General features: G+C 44.3%; 1 protein-coding gene across 1 annotated transcript in view; it reads left to right on the top strand.

Moving 5' to 3' along the window:
* The window catches only part of LOC143286618 (proton-coupled zinc antiporter SLC30A1-like), a 32,383-nt gene extending 14,484 nt beyond the window's left edge, over positions 1 to 17,899 (top strand). Inside the window, exons 4-8 of the mRNA XM_076594260.1 lie at positions 6,936 to 7,077; positions 10,203 to 10,246; positions 11,584 to 11,663; positions 15,699 to 15,884; positions 17,726 to 17,899. Coding sequence (XP_076450375.1) covers positions 6,936 to 7,077; positions 10,203 to 10,246; positions 11,584 to 11,663; positions 15,699 to 15,884; positions 17,726 to 17,899 — 626 coding nt within the window. The remainder of the gene's footprint in view (positions 1 to 6,935; positions 7,078 to 10,202; positions 10,247 to 11,583; positions 11,664 to 15,698; positions 15,885 to 17,725) is intronic.
* Positions 17,900 to 18,397: the final 498 nt, after the last annotated feature.

The following is an 18,397-nucleotide window of genomic DNA, read 5'->3' as shown; positions in this document are numbered from 1 at the left end:
ACCTGGACCACATCAGTGTGTTAAACAGTCACCACTCAGAACCTGGACCACATCAGTGTGTTAAACAGTCACCACTGAGAACCCGGACCACATCAGTGTGTTAAACAGTCACCACTCAGAAGCTGGACCACATCATATCAGTGTGTTAAACAGTCACCACTGAGAACCTGAACCACATCAGTGTGTTAAACACTCACCACTGAGAACCCGGACCACATCAGTGTGTTAAAAAGTCACCACTGAGAACCTGGACCACATCAGTGTGTTAAACAGTCACCACTCAGAACCTGGACCACATCAGTGTGTTAAAAAGTCACCACTGAGAACCTGGACCACATCAGTGTGTTAAACAGTCACCACTGACAACCTGGACCACATCAGTGTGTTAAAAAGTCACAGAACCTGGACCACATCAGTGTGTTAAACAGTCACCACTCAGAACCTAGACCACATCAGTGTGTTAAACAGTCACCACTCAGAACCTGGACCTCATCAGTGTGTTAAACAGTCACCACTCAGAACCTGGACCACATCAGTGTGTTAAACAGTCACCACTCAGAACCTGGACCACATCAGTGTGTTAAACAGTCACCACTCAGAACCTGGACCACATCAGTGTGTTAAACAGTCACCACTCAGAACCTGGACCACATCAGTGTGTTAAACAGTCACCACTCAGAACCTGGACCACATCAGTGTGTTAAACAGTCACCACTCAGAACCTGGACCACATCAGTGTGTTAAACAGTCACCACTCAGAACCTGGACCACATCAGTGTGTTAAACAGTCACCACTCAAAAAAACTGGACCACATCAGTGTGTTAAACAGTCACCACTCAGAACCTGGACCACATCAGTGTGTTAAACAGTCACCACTCAGAACCTGGACCTCATCAGTGTGTTAAACAGTCACCACTCAGAACCTGGACTACATCAGTGTGTTAAAAAGTCACCACTCAGAACCTGGACCACATCAGTGTGTTAAAAAGTCACCACTCAGAACCTGGACCACATCAGTGTGTTAAACAGTCACCACTCAGAACCTGGACCACATCAGTGTGTTAAACAGTCACCACTCAGAACCTGGACCACATCATATCAGTGTGTTAAACAGTCACCACTCAGAACCTGGACCACATCATATCAGTGTGTTAAACAGTCACCACTCAGAACCTGGACCACATCAGTGTGTTAAACAGTCACCACTCAGAACCTGGACCACATCAGTGTGTTAAACAGTCACCACTCAGAACCTGGACTACATCAGTGTGTTAAACAGTCACCACTGAGAACCTGGACCACATCAGTGTGTTAAACAGTCACCACTCAGAACCTGGATCACATCAGTGTGTTAAACAGTCACCACTCAGAACCTGGACCACATCAGTGTTTAAAAGTCACCACTCAAAACCTGGACCACATCAGTGTTAAACAATCACCACTCAGAACCTGAACCACATCAGTGTGTTAAAAAGTCACCACTGAGAACCTGGACCACATCAGTGTGTTAAAAAGTCACCACTCAGAACCTGGACCACATAAGTGTGTTAAACAGTCACCACTCAAAACCTGGACCACATCAGTGTGTTAAACAGTCACCACTCAGAACCTGGACGACATCATATCAGTGTGTTAAACAGTCACCACTCAGAACATGGACCACATCATATCAGTGTGTTAAACAGTCACCACTCAGAACCTGGACCACATCAGTGTGTTAAACAGTCACCACTCAGAACCTGGACCACATCAGTGTGTTAAACAGTCACCACTGAGAACCTGGACCACATCAGTGTGTTAAACAGTCACCACTCAGAACCTGGACCACATCAGTGTGTTAAACAGTCACCACTCAGAACCTGGACCACATTAGTGTGGTAAACAGTCACAACTGAGAACCTGGACCACATCAGTGTTTTAAACAGTCACCACTCAGAACCTGGACCACATCAGTGTGTTAAACACTCACCACTGAGAACCTGGACCACATCAGTGTGTTAAACAGTCACCACTCAGAACCTGGACCACATCAGTGTGTTAAACAGTCACCACTCAGAACCTGGACCACATCACATCAGTGTGGTAAACAGTCACCACTCAGAACCTGGACCACATCAGTGTGTTAAACAGTCACCACTCAGAACCTGGACCACATCATATCAGTGTGTTAAACAGTCACCACTCAGAACCTGGACCACATGAGTGTGTTAAACAGTCACAACTCAGAACCTGGACCACATCAGTGTGTTAAACAGTCACCACTCAGAACCTGGACCACATCAGTGTGTTAAACAGTCACCACTCAGAATCTGGACCACATCAGTGTGTTAAACAGTCACCACTCAGAACCTGGACCACATCAGTGTGTTAAACAGTCACCACTCATAACCTGGACCACATCAGTGTGTTAAACAGTCACCACTCAGAACCTGGACCACATCAGTGTGTTAAACAGTCACCACTGAGAACCCGGACCACATCAGTGTGTTAAACAGTCACCACTCAGAAGCTGGACCACATCATATCAGTGTGTTAAACAGTCACCACTGAGAACCTGAACCACATCAGTGTGTTAAACACTCACCACTGAGAACCCGGACCACATCAGTGTGTTAAAAAGTCACCACTGAGAACCTGGACCACATCAGTGTGTTAAACAGTCACCACTCAGAACCTGGACCACATCAGTGTGTTAAAAAGTCACCACTGAGAACCTGGACCACATCAGTGTGTTAAACAGTCACCACTGACAACCTGGACCACATCAGTGTGTTAAAAAGTCACAGAACCTGGACCACATCAGTGTGTTAAACAGTCACCACTCAGAACCTAGACCACATCAGTGTGTTAAACAGTCACCACTCAGAACCTGGACCTCATCAGTGTGTTAAACAGTCACCACTCAGAACCTGGACCACATCAGTGTGTTAAACAGTCACCACTCAGAACCTGGACCACATCAGTGTGTTAAACAGTCACCACTCAGAACCTGGACCACATCAGTGTGTTAAACAGTCACCACTCAGAACCTGGACCACATCAGTGTGTTAAACAGTCACCACTCAGAACCTGGACCACATCAGTGTGTTAAACAGTCACCACTCAGAACCTGGACCACATCAGTGTGTTAAACAGTCACCACTCAGAACCTGGATGACATCATATCAGTGTGTTAAACAGTCACCACTCAAAAAAACTGGACCACATCAGTGTGTTAAACAGTCACCACTCAGAACCTGGACCACATCAGTGTGTTAAACAGTCACCACTCAGAACCTGGACCTCATCAGTGTGTTAAACAGTCACCACTCAGAACCTGGACTACATCAGTGTGTTAAAAAGTCACCACTCAGAACCTGGACCACATCAGTGTGTTAAAAAGTCACCACTCAGAACCTGGACCACATCAGTGTGTTAAACAGTCACCACTCAGAACCTGGACCACATCAGTGTGTTAAACAGTCACCACTCAGAACCTGGACCACATCATATCAGTGTGTTAAACAGTCACCACTCAGAACCTGGACCACATCATATCAGTGTGTTAAACAGTCACCACTCAGAACCTGGACCACATCAGTGTGTTAAACAGTCACCACTCAGAACCTGGACCACATCAGTGTGTTAAACAGTCACCACTCAGAACCTGGACCACATCAGTGTGTTAAACAGTCACCACTCAGAACCTGGACCTCATCAGTGTGTTAAACAGTCACCACTCAGAACCTGGACCACATCATATCAGTGTGTTAAACAGTCACCACTCAGAACCTGGACCACATCATATCAGTGTGTTAAACAGTCACCACTCAGAACCTGGACCACATCAGTGTGTTAAACAGTCACCACTCAGAACCTGGACCACATCAGTGTGTTAAACAGTCACCACTCAGAACCTGGACTACATCAGTGTGTTAAACAGTCACCACTCAGAACCTGGACCACATCATATCAGTGTGTTAAACAGTCACCACTCAGCACCTGGACCACATCAGTGTGGTAAACAGTCACCACTCAGAACCTGGACCACATCAGTGTGGTAAACATTCACCACTCAGAACCTGAACCAAAATGAGTGTGTTAGACACTCACCACTGAGAACCTGGACCACATCAGTGTGTTAAACAGTCACCACTCAGAACCTGGACCACATCAGTGTTTTAAACAGTCACCACTCAGAACCTGGACCACATCAGTGTGTTAAAAAGTCACCACTGAGAACCTGGACCACATCAGTGTGTTAAACAGTCACCACTCAGAACCTGGATCACATCAGTGTGTTAAACAGTCACCACTCAGAACCTGGACCACATCAGTGTGTTTAAAAGTCACCACTCAAAACCTGGACCACATCAGTGTGAAACAATCACCACTCAGAACCTGAACCACATCAGTGTGTTAAAAAGTCACCACTGAGAACCTGGACCACATCAGTGTGTTAAAAAGTCACCACTCAGAACCTGGACCAGATAAGTGTGTTAAACAGTCACCACTCAGAACCAGGACCACGTCACACCAGTGTGTTAAACAGTCACCACTCAAAACCTGGACCACATCAGTGTGTTAAACAGTCACCACTCAGAACCTGGACGACATCATATCAGTGTGTTAAACAGTCACCACTCAGAACCTGGACCACATCATATCAGTGTGTTAAACAGTCACCACTCAGAACCTGGACCACATCAGTGTGTTAAACAGTCACCACTCAGAACCTGGACCACATCAGTGTGTTAAACAGTCACCACTGAGAACCTGGACCACATCAGTGTGTTAAACAGTCACCACTCAGAACCTGGACCACATCAGTGTGTTAAACAGTCACCACTCAGAACCTGGACCACATTAGTGTGGTAAACAGTCACAACTGAGAACCTGGACCACATCAGTGTTTTAAACAGTCACCTCTCAGAACCTGGACCACATCAGTGTGTTAAACACTCACCACTGAGAACCTGGACCACATCAGTGTGTTAAACAGTCACCACTCAGAACCTGGACCACATCAGTGTGTTAAACAGTCACCACTCAGAACCTGGACCACATCACATCAGTGTGGTAAACAGTCACCACTCAGAACCTGGACCACATCAGTGTGTTAAACAGTCACCACTCAGAACCTGGACCACATCATATCAGTGTGTTAAACAGTCACCACTCAGAACCTGGACCACATGAGTGTGTTAAACAGTCACAACTCAGAACCTGGACCACATCAGTGTGTTAAACAGTCACCACTCAGAACCTGGACCACATCAGTGTGTTAAACAGTCACCACTCAGAATCTGGACCACATCAGTGTGTTAAACAGTCACCACTCAGAACCTGGACCACATCAGTGTGTTAAACAGTCACCACTCATAACCTGGACCACATCAGTGTGTTAAACAGTCACCACTCAGAACCTGGACCACATCAGTGTGTTAAACAGTCACCACTGAGAACCCGGACCACATCAGTGTGTTAAACAGTCACCACTCAGAAGCTGGACCACATCATATCAGTGTGTTAAACAGTCACCACTGAGAACCTGAACCACATCAGTGTGTTAAACACTCACCACTGAGAACCCGGACCACATCAGTGTGTTAAAAAGTCACCACTCAGAACCTGGACCACATCAGTGTGTTAAACAGTCACCACTCAGAACCTGGACCACATCAGTGTGTTAAAAAGTCACCACTGAGAACCTGGACCACATCAGTGTGTTAAACAGTCACCACTGACAACCTGGACCACATCAGTGTGTTAAAAAGTCACAGAACCTGGACCACATCAGTGTGTTAAACAGTCACCACTCAGAACCTAGACCACATCAGTGTGTTAAACAGTCACCACTCAGAACCTGGACCTCATCAGTGTGTTAAACAGTCACCACTCAGAACCTGGACCACATCAGTGTGTTAAACAGTCACCACTCAGAACCTGGACCACATCAGTGTGTTAAACAGTCACCACTCAGAACCTGGACCACATCAGTGTGTTAAACAGTCACCACTCAGAACCTGGACCACATCAGTGTGTTAAACAGTCACCACTCAGAACCTGGACCACATCAGTGTGTTAAACAGTCACCACTCAGAACCTGGACGACATCATATCAGTGTGTTAAACAGTCACCACTCAGAACCTGGACGACATCATATCAGTGTGTTAAACAGTCACCACTCAGAACCTGGACGACATCATATCAGTGTGTTAAACAGTCACCACTCAGAACCTGGACGACATCATATCAGTGTGTTAAACAGTCACCACTCAGAACCTGGACCACATCATATCAGTGTGTTAAACAGTCACCACTCAGAACCTGGACCACATCATATCAGTGTGTTAAACAGTCACCACTGAGAACCTGGACCACATCAGTGTGTTAAACAGTCACCACTCAGAACCTGGACCACATCATATCAGTGTGTTAAACAGTCACCACTCAGAACCTGGACCACATCAGTGTTTTAAACAGTCACCACTCAGAACCCGGACCACACCAGAAAGGAAAGAAAGGCAGTAATTACATTGGTACACAAAGGTAAAGAACTGCCAAGAAACAATTAAAAACGACTAGCGACCCATTTCACTGACAAACAGTGGTTATAAACTTTTAGCTAAGACTTTGGCCATTCGCTTGAGTCAAGTAATTCATGATTCAGTTAGTACTGATCAAGTGGGTTATATCAAAGGTCGGCGAGTTTCCACATTACAAAGACTCATTGATGATGTTCTTGAACAGCTAAATGTAGAAAACAAACCTGGCTTATTGGTGAGTAGAGATTATTCACAGGCATTTGATAGAATTTCAAAGGATTTTATTATTTAAGAAATTTAACTCACCACTCAGAAAAACCTGGACCACATCAGTGTGTTCAAAAGTCACCACAGAAACTTCCCCCAACGCTGGACTGGTGTTGATGGACCGGTCTGTGTGTGCCAGGCTCCTCGGCCCAGATGAACACGATGGGCATCTTTCTGCACGTGCTGGGGGACGCCCTGGGGTCAGTGCTGGTCATCGTCAGCTCCCTCGTGGTCTGGAAGGCAGAGGGACAGTGGCGGCACTACGTTGACCCCTCTCTGAGGTCAGTGCTTGGTCAGTTCACATTGTCCAGCTGGTGTACCCGGCTTTGTCGAGGGTGGGACGTGGGGGTGTGCAGTACATGCAGCCATCTCTGAGGTGATTGAATGGTCAGTTCAGTGTCCACCTGGTGTACCCGGCTTTGTCAGGGGGTGGGGTGTGGGGGTGTGCAGTACATGCAGCCATCTCTGAGGTGATTGAATGGTCAGTTCAGTGTCCAGCTGGTGTACCCGTCTTTGTCAGGGGGTGGGGTGTGGGGGTGTGCAGTACATGCAGCCATCTCTGAGGTGATTGAATGGTCAGTTCAGTGTCCAGCTGGTGTACCCGGCTTTGTCAGGGGGTGGGGTGTGGGGGTGTGCAGTACATGCAGCCATCTCTGAGGTGATTGAATGGTCAGTTCAGTGTCCAGCTGGTGTACCCGTCTTTGTCAGGGGGTGGGGTGTGTGTGTACTGCATTGACCCCAGTCTGAGGTCAGTGGCTGGACAGTTTAGAGGATACTGTGTCCACCACTTGTACCCGGCTTCGTCAGGTGTGTGGGATGTGTAGAACAGACGCTAGGTAGCGTGGTGAATATAGTATAAGTAGGTTGACTCAAGATTCATTCGTTCGTTCGTTCAGTCATTCATTCATTTGTTCATTTTTTTGTTCATACTTTTATTCATTCATTCATTTATTCAGTCATTCCTTTTTTCTGTTTCTTTTACTTTCATTCATTCATCCATTTATCCGCCTGGTGTCGATCCATTAAAAAAAGGAGAAAAACTAATAAAAAGGGAAAAGTGCTGGTTTTCGTGGTGACTCTATTGTCCTGACAGACAGGATGGACAGACAACAGTAATGATGACTGACAGGTTGGACAGACAACAGTAATGATGACTGACAGGATGGACAGACAACAGTAATGATGACTGACAGGATGGACAGACAACAGTAATGATGACTGACAGGTTGGACAGACAACAGTTATGACTGACAGGATGGACAGACAACAGTAATGATGACTGACAGGATGGACAGACAACAGTAATGATGACTGACAGGATGGACAGACAACAGTAATGATGACTGACAGGATGGACAGACAACAGTAATGATGACTGACAGGTTGGACAGACAACAGTAATGATGACTGACAGGTTGGACAGACAACAGTAATGATGACTGACAGGATGGACAGACAACAGTAATGATGACTGACAGGTTGGACAGACAACAGTAATGATGACTGACAGGTTGGACAGACAACAGTAATGATGACTGACAGGTTGGACAGACAGACAGACAACAGTAATGATGACTGACAGGATGGACAGACAACAGTAATGATGACTGACAGGTTGGACAGACAACAGTAATGATGACTGACAGGTTGGACAGACAGACAGACAACAGTAATGATGACTGACAGGATGGACAGACAACAGTAATGATGACTGACAGGTTGGACAGACAGACAGACAACAGTAATGATGACTGACAGGATGGACAGACAACAGTAATGATGACTGACAGGTTGGACAGACAACAGTAATGATGACTGACAGGTTGGACAGACAACAGTAATGATGACTGACAGGATGGACAGACAACAGTAATGATGACTGACAGGTTGGACAGACAACAGTAATGATGACTGACAGGTTGGACAGACAACAGTAATGATGACTGACAGGTTGGACAGACAGACAGACAACAGTAATGATGACTGACAGGATGGACAGACAACAGTAATGATGACTGACAGATTGGACAGACAGACAGACAACAGTAATGATGACTGACAGGTTGGACAGACAGACAGACAACAGTAATGATGACTGACAGGTTGGACAGACAGACAGACAACAGTAATGATGACTGACAGATTGGACAGACAGACAGACAACAGTAATGATGACTGACAGGTTGGACAGACAACAGTAATGATGACTGACAGGTTGGACAGACAACAGTAATGACTGACAGGTTGGACAGACAACAGTAATGATGACTGACAGGTTGGACAGACAGACAGACAACAGTAATGATGACTGACAGATTGGACAGACAACAGTAATGATGACTGACAGGTTGGACAGACAGACAGACAACAGTAATGATGACTGACAGATTGGACAGACAACAGTAATGATGACTGACAGGTTGGACAGACAGACAGACAACAGTAATGATGACTGACAGGATGGAGAGACAACAGTATTGATGACTGACAGATTGGACAGACAGACAGACAACAGTAATGATGACTGACAGGTTGGACAGACAACAGTAATGATGACTGACAGGATGGACAGACAACAGTAATGATGACTGACAGGTTGGACAGACAACAGTAATGATGACTGACAGGTTGGACAGACAACAGTAATGATGACTGACAGGTTGGACAGACAACAGTAATGATGACTGACAGATTGGACAGACAGACAGACAACAGTAATGATGACTGACAGGTTGGACAGACAGACAGACAACAGTAATGATGACTGACAGGTTGGAAAGACAACAGTAATGATGACTAACAGGTTGGACAGACAACAGTAATGATGACTGACAGATTGGACAGACAACTGTAATGATGACTGACAGGATGGACAGACAACAGTAGTGATGACTGACAGGTTGGACAGACAACTGTAATGATGACTGACAGGATGGACAGACAACTGTAATGATGACTGACAGGATGGACAGACAGACAGACAACAGTAATGATGACTGACAGGTTGGACAGACAACAGTAATGATGACTGACAGGATGGACAGACAACAGTAATGATGACTGACAGGTTGGACAGACAACAGTAATGATGACTGACAGGTTGGACAGACAACAGTAATGATATTTTATTTGTACTGCACTGTTCCATCACAACCAGAAAGTTGAGAGCCACTTGTAAGGAGACATGCTAAAATGAGCACACTTCTGTTAGACATATCGAAACACACGTGTTAAGAATAGCCTATATAACAGTAACAAAATCGTGAAAGAGAACCGTGAACAGACATTATTCACACATCAGCACAGTCAGATCAGATGAACAATAATTATTGAATCAACAACTAGTAAGAAGTGGATCACACAAAAGCCACCCAAAAAACAGGTTCTTGATTTCTGTTTGTTTCAGTATAATCATGATCATCATCATTCTCTTCACAACTCTTCCTGTAGGTAAGTATATTCCCTGAACATATTTAGGGGATAAACTGGGTGAACGGACGAAGCTGTATTGCTGAGTTATGTTGGTATACATATTTCTATAATCACATGTGCTCCACGATCTATTTTTGCTTATATGTCTAGCTGCTGAAATGAGTAAAAATCGATTATATATATATATATATATATATATATATATATTTTTTTTTTAATATGTGCGGCTATATTCTTTGTTTCATTATGTCTTGTTAGAATAAAGTTCAGCAAAGCCAGGTCTACCAAGTTCATGAACCTGTTATAATGTACGATGTCAGTGCCAAACTTGCTGTACTCAAGAAACATAATTCATGTCACTCAACATCACACACACACACACACACACACACACACACATTGATAAAAGACATCACCATCATTTTTTTAATCCCTAGAAACGAGTTCATGAACCAGTTTCAGGCTGAAAGAAGGAACATGTTGTGGTGTTTGTTATCAGGACAGACCCGCCGCTTTCCACCTGTCGTTTTCACCCCATTGTCTTTCTCTTTTCTCTTTTCTCTTTTCTTTCTAGTTTAGTTAATCTTATTTCATTCTGCCGCATTGACTTCATAATTGCGTCCTGATTTATTTTTATAGTTAGATCCATTGTACTGCATATTAGCTTTAGAGAATCTTGTTTAATTCTGCCGCATCGACTTCAAAATTGTTTGATAATTTGTTTTTAGTTAAATCCATTGTGCTGCATCTCACCTTTAGAGAATCTTGTTTAATTCTGCCGCATTGACTTCATAATTGTTTTTGTTGTTGTTGTTGTTGTTGTTGTTTTTCTTTGGTGTGTGTGTGTGTGTGTGTGTGTGTGTGTGTGTGTGTGTGTGTGTGTGTGTGTGTGTGTTTCTCTCCCCCCCCTCTCTCTCTCTCTCTGTAAGTGAGTGTGTGTGCATTTGAGTGTGTGGACAGAGACAGACACACACACACACACACACACACACACACACACACACACACACACGGAGTACAGATGTTAGCCTACCTAATTCTTGTCTGCAAAGCTGCTGAACAATTGCGTCCCGCTGCTGATATGTGCGCGCACGCGCGTGTGTGTGTGTGTGGAGGGGTGTGGGTGGGCGTGCGTGTGCATGTGTGTGTCTTTGTGTCTGTGTGTGTCTGTATGTGTGTTTTATGTCTAACTGACGTGTAAATGTAAATCGTGTGGACAGGTGAGGTTTGAAAGCGATACACACAATTGTTGCTGTTGTTGTTATTATTGTTAGTATCAATAGCATTAGTATCAGTATCAGTATTAACATCATTATTGTTATCATTATTATCATAAACTGTATTGTTTGTGTCAGTGAAGGAGACGTCCATGATACTGATGCAGACAATACCCAAAGCTCTGGATCTTGACCGCCTCAAACAGAAAGTTCAGGAGGTGTGTGTAGATGTAAATATTCATTCCTTTTTTCTTCCTCTCCTGTCCTCCCCCTCCTCCTCCTCCTCCCCCTCCCCCTCCCCCTCCCCCTTCTTCTCCTCCTCCCTCTCCTCCCCCTCCTCCTCCTCCTTCTAGGTGGCGCTGCACTGCTGTGTGACCGGCTCTCCCTGGGAAGAGCAAGATTCACAGTGAGAAATCTGCTTTGACAAAAGTTAATACAACACAATACAGAAGAATACAAGGCATTACGATGTAAGACAATACAGCACAGTGCAGTGTAATGCAATGCAATAGAATACAATGCAATATAGTGTCCTGCAATGTGATGCAATGCAATATGGTGCCCTGCAATGTGATGCAATGCAATATGGTGCCCTGCAATGTGATGCAATGCAATATGGTGCCCTGCAATGTGATGCAATGCAATATGGTGCCCTGCAATGTGATGCAATGCAATGGAATACAATGCAATACGGTGCCCTGCAATGTGATGCAATGCAATGGAATACAATGCAATACGGTGCCCTGCAATGTGATGCAATGCAATACGGTGCCCTGCAATGTGATGCAATGCAATACGGTGCCCTGCAATGTGATGCAATGCAGATGCAATACAACATTTCCCTTGCCTTTTTTCTCTCTCCTTCTTTTCCTTCATAAACGATGGCATAAACTGGAAGTGAAACTGGGACAGTCAGACAAACAACTCTGAACACTTAGAGCAATACATGTGATTCAGAAACGGTGTGCTCATGGAAAATCGTGAAAAAAGACCAACAATAAAAACAATGGATACGATGAGAAAACGTTATTGCACCTTTGGCGTTTGGGCCAATGAAGAAGACATGGGAGGCACTGAAACAAATGCTGATGCTCCGTCACCTGCAAGCAGCTGAGGCCTATTAGAAAACGAAATGAAACAGCTAGACAAAACAAACCAATATGTCAATAAAGTGCAAACATGTGCACTTTTTAGTTTTCTTATTCAGAGTTCTGAACCAACAGAAACTGGGCTTGGGTTTTTCCAGTAAAACTTTGGGAAATCTTTTTCTTGTGTCTTCAAAGGCTGACTATCAGATATCTTTTTCTTGTCTCTTCAAAGGCTGGACTGTCAGATATCTTTTTCTTGTGTCTTCAAAGGCTGACTGTCAGATATCTTTTCTTGTCTCTTCAAAGGCTGGACTGTCAGATATCTTTTTCTTGTCTCTTCAAAGGCTGGACTGTCAGATATCTTTTTCTTGTCTCTTCAAAGGCTGGACTGTCAGATATCTTTTCTTGTGTCTTCAAAGGCTGGACTGTCAAATATCTTTTCTTGTCTCTTCAAAGGCTGGACTGTCAGATATCTTTTCTTGTCTCTTCAAAGGCTGGACTGTCAAATATCTTTTTCTTTCTCTTCAAAGGCTGACTGTCAAATATCTTTTCTTGTTTCTTCAAAGGCTGGACTGTCAAATATCTTTTTCTTTCTCTTCAAAGGCTGACTGTCAAATATCTTTTCTTGTCTCTTCAAAGGCTGGACTGTCAGATATCTTTTCTTGTCTCTTCAAAGGCTGGACTGTCAAATATCTTTTTCTTGTGTCTTCAAAGGCTGGACTGTCAGATATCTTTTCTTGTCTCTTCAAAGGCTGGACTGTCAGATATCTTTTCTTGTCTCTTCAAAGGCTGGACTGTCAAATATCTTTTCTTGTCTTCAAAGGCTGGACTGTCAGATATCTTTTTCTTGTCTCTTCAAAGGCTGGACTGTCAGATATCTTTTTCTTGTCTCTTCAAAGGCTGGACTATCAAATATCTTTTCTTGTCTCTTCAAAGGCTGGACTGTCAGATATCTTTTCTTGTCTCTTCAAAGGCTGGACTGTCAGATATCTTTTTCTTGTGTCTTCAAAGGCTGGACTGTCAAATATCTTTTTTCTTGTTTCTTCAAAGGCTGGACTATCAAATATCTTTTCTTGTCTCTTCAAAGGCTGGACTGTCAAATATCTTTTCTTGTCTCTTCAAAGGCTGGACTGTCAAATATCTTTTCTTGTCTCTTCAAAGGCTGGACTATCAAATATCTTTTCTTGTCTCTTCAAAGGCTGGACTGTCAAATATCTTTTCTTGTCTCTTCAAAGGCTGGACTGTCAAATATCTTTTCTTGTCTCTTCAAAGGCTGGACTGTCAAAGAGGTGACGGAATTTGTCCCCAAGGCCTGGACGTTCACACTTTGTACATATCTTGATAGTGGTGACACGTTGTACATATCTTGATAGTGGTGACACTTTGTACATATACGTTCTTCATAGTGGTGACACTTTGTACATATACGTTCTTCATAGTGGTGACACTTTGTACATATACGTTCTTCATAGTGGTGACACGTTGTACCTACCTTCATAATGGTGACACTTTGTACATATACGTTCTTCATAGTGGTGACACTTTGTACATATACGTTCTTCATAGTGGTGACACGTTGTACCTACCTTCATAATGGTGACACTTTGTACATATACGTTCTTCATAGTGGTGACACTTTGTACATATACGTTCTTCATAGTGGTGACACTTTGTACATATACGTTCTTCATAGTGGTGACACGTTGTACATATCTTCATAGTGGTGACACTTTGTACATATACGTTCTTCATAGTGGTGACACTTTGTACATATACGTTCTTCATAGTGCTGATACTTTGTACATAATTATACGTTCTTCAAAGTGGTGATTTACAAAATAAAGTAAACTGACCTTCAGTTTCTCAAGGAGGCGTCACTGCGTAAGGACAAATCCATATACGCTACACCACATGTGCCTGGTGGATGCCTGGCCAGCAGCATAAGCTTAGTCAGCCTTGAGTGCATGCCATGATATGTATCTGTACACCCACACAGTGGATTGCTTCCACACCATTTGGCCAGAGGACGACACTGTCGCTGCCGTGGGTTCTTTATCAGTTCGCTAAGTGATCGCTGCACACGGTGCCGTGTTGTATCGTCTCATCCCAGTGGCTAGACGCTTCAGTCCATTTTCCAGTCCAACTTTGGAGAAAGGGCGAGAGTGGAATGGGAACCCAGACCCTCACAGACTGAACTGAAGGCAAACGGAACAGACTGAACTGAAGGCAAACGGAACAGACTGAACTGAAAGCAAACGGAACAGACTGAACTGAAGGCAAACGGAACAGACTGAACTGAAAGCAAACGGAACAGACTGAACTGAAAGCAAACGGAACAGACTAAACTGAAGGCAAACGGAACAGACTGAACTGAAAGCAAACGGAACAGACTGAACTGAAGGCAAACGGAACAGACTGAACTGAAAGCAAACGGAACAGACTGAACTGAAGGCAAACGGAACAGACTGAACTGAAGGCAAACGGAGCAGACTGAACTGAAAGCAAACGAAACAGACTGAACTGAAAGCAAACGGAACAGACTAAACTGAAGGCAAACGGAACAGACTGAACTGAAAGCAAACGGAACAGACTGAACTGAAGGCAAACGGAACAGACTGAACTGAAGGCAAACGAAACAGACTGAACTGAAAGCAAACGGAACAGACTGAACTGAAAGCAAACGGAACGGAACAGACTGAACTGAAGGCAAACGGAACAGACTGAACTGAAGGCAAACGAAACAGACTGAACTGAAAGCAAACGGAACAGACTGAACTGAAAGCAAACGGAACAGACTAAACTGAAGGCAAACGGAACAGACTGAACTGAAGGCAAACGGAACAGACTGAACTGAAAGCAAACGGAACAGACTGAACTGAAAGCAAACGGAACAGACTGAACTGAAGGCAAACGGAACAGACTGAACTGAAGGCAAACGGAACAGACTGAACTGAAAGCAAACGGAACAGACTGAACTGAAGGCAAACGGAACAGACTGAACTGAAAGCAAACGGAACAGACTGAACTGAAAAACGGAACAGACTGAACTGAAAGCAAACGGAACAGACTGAACTGAAAGCAAACGGAACAGACTGAACTGAAAGCAAACGGAACAGACTGAACTGAAAGCAAACGGAGCAGACTAAACCAGACAAAGCCCTGCAGGTGGAGGGCGTGGCGGGGCTGCACGAGTGTCACGTGTGGCAGCTGTCGGACAGCCAGGTGGAATTGACCATGCACGTGCTGTGTCACGGCCCCGCCCACTTCCCGCACATCTGGGACAAGGTCAGGGACGTCTTGCAAGGGGAGGGAATCCACTCCTTCACCCTGCAGCCCGAGTTTGTTGCTGAGGTGGGGTTGTGTCCCTTCGTTGTCTTCTCTGTGTGTGTGTGTGTGTGATTCTCTCTCTCTCTCTCTCTCTCTCTCTCTCTCTCTGAAAAACAGAGTATGATTGTCGCACTAAGACAAAGGCATAAAAAACTCCACTTGTCCTCACTTTGAATGTCGATGACAACTCCATTGAACAAGTCCACGAGCACCGTGTCTTGGGAGTCATGATAGATGATGAACTGAAATGGCAATCACATTAATATTAACTCTGTCAGCAAAAGGTTGGCACGCACTTTTTTTTCTTCTTTTTTTTATTACTTAATCAGCTCAAGCCTTTCACAGACAGTGATGCTCGCAAAATGTTCTTCCACGCTCACTGTCTTTCTCACATTAATTTCGCATCTGCAGTCTGGACCTGTGCTGCAGATGTTCATCTTAAGAAACTAAACTCCCTTCACAAGAGAGCAGCCAAAATAATTCTACCAGATCCCTCATTATCAACTTTGAAAAAAACATACCAGATTAAACATCCTTCCATCGCAAATATAGTATTGAACAAAGCATTACTTGTGTACAAAGTGCACAATAACTTGGCACCACAATATCTACATTTGCTTACCCGAGCCTCATGCCGATACAACTCGAACTAGTGTGTATACATTTTACCACGCACCCGCATTGATGTGTTCAAAACAAGTTTTGCATTTTCAGGTGCATCCTGTGGAACTCACTCCCTGTGCACATACAAACGAGCAGTTCTCTACCTACTTTCAAGTGAAATCTCCATAAATATCTTCAATCCTTCTAACCATGTGACTCAGATATAGAAGCGACCGTTGGCAGTAACAATGAGGGCATTTACACTTATTGGCTCCGTTGTTATTGTTTCTCCTTGTTCTTGTTTTGCTCTGGTTCTTATTCTGTCCTATTTTCTTTACATTCACTTTGTTTTGTTTGCTTGTTTGCATTTCTTTCATTTTCTTCTAACTTGTCTGCATGCATGGATATATTCATTTCACTCCATCATGCTGGTGGCAATAGCCGTTGTGTAAGTGATATTGGTGATGGTAGAAGTGATTTTAGTATTAATCACAACTGTCTGCGTGGATTTCATGATAACAAAGTGGTTTCAGTCATCCGGTTGTCGTTACTGATGACAGATTTCTCTTCCCCTCCCACCCCCCTCTCTCTCTTTTATCCATCTGTCGATCTGTGTGTGTGTGTGTGTGTGTGTGTGTGTGTGTGTGTGTGTGTGTGTGTGTGTGTGTGTGTGTGTGTGTGATTGTAACTGATGACGTTTTGAGCTCTGAGTTCTGAGTTCCCTCTCTCTCTTATCTGTTAAAGTTTTGTCATTCAGAGTTGTGACCGTGAAGAAACAGGATTTGGGTTTGGTAGCAGTTGTAATTCTGACAAGAAGTTGGGAATTTTCCAGTCAGTGAAAGAAATTAGACGTGTGAAACTGTTAACACAAAGTGTGAAGACTTTCCGCTTCAGTTCCTTCAGCCCAGCCGGCTATAACAGGCTTCTGCCAATTATCATTTTATCATTAGTGTACTACTACTACTACTACTACTACTACTACTACTACTACTATCATTAATGTTATTGTTATTATTATTGTTGTTGTTGTCGTCGTCGTCGTCGTCGTTGTTGTTGTTGCCATGTGGTTTGGCGGGTCCAGACATTGATACATTTCTTCAAGCTCAGTCTCAGTGTCCTTTACACTTTTCATTCATTTATTTTTTTGTTCGTTTGTTTCTTTACTCTTTTTTCACAATTTATCTTTTTATTCAGTATCATTATTGTTATTGTTTTTTTTTATCATTTATTTACTTTGTCTGACTATGTTTCCGATCCTTCAGAACTGTAAAGAGAGCGAGGTGTCCCAGGAGTGCAGACTCGCCTGCCCGCTGCCGGCCTGTGTTCACAACACGTGTTGCGGCCCTGTGTCGTCTCACAGCACTCAGACAACTGGCGGCACTGTCAAGGCCAGGCCGAAGGGGAAAAATGGCGGTGCACAGAAACACCACTGCTGACGTCATGCCACCAGCATCACTGGCCACATCCAACACCACTGGCCACATCCAACACCACAGACGTCATGCCGACAACATCACTGGCCACATCCAACACCACTGACGTCATGCCGACAACACCACTGGCCACATCCAACACCACTGCTGACGTCATGCCACCAACACCACTGGCCACAGAACACACCACTGCTGACGTCATGCTGCCAACACCACTGGTCACATCCAACACCACTGCTGACGTCATGCTGCCAACACCACTGGTCACATCCAACACCACTGCTGACGTCATGCTGCCAACACCACGGGTCACATCCAACACCACTGCTGACGTCATGCTGCCAACAGCACTGGTCACATCCAACACCACTGCTGACGTCATGCTGCCAACACCACTGGTCACATCCAACACCACTGCTGACGTCATGCTGCCAACACCACTGCTGATGGAATGCCGATAGAAGGTGACAGAAACAGTACCACCCCCTACAGAAGGTGACA

This window comes from Babylonia areolata, chromosome 10, assembly GCF_041734735.1.
Source record: "Babylonia areolata isolate BAREFJ2019XMU chromosome 10, ASM4173473v1, whole genome shotgun sequence".
Lineage (NCBI taxonomy): Eukaryota > Metazoa > Mollusca > Gastropoda > Neogastropoda > Buccinidae > Babylonia > Babylonia areolata.
The sequence above is the reverse complement of the archived record's forward strand: the minus strand, read 5'-3'. Positions and strand labels throughout refer to the sequence as shown.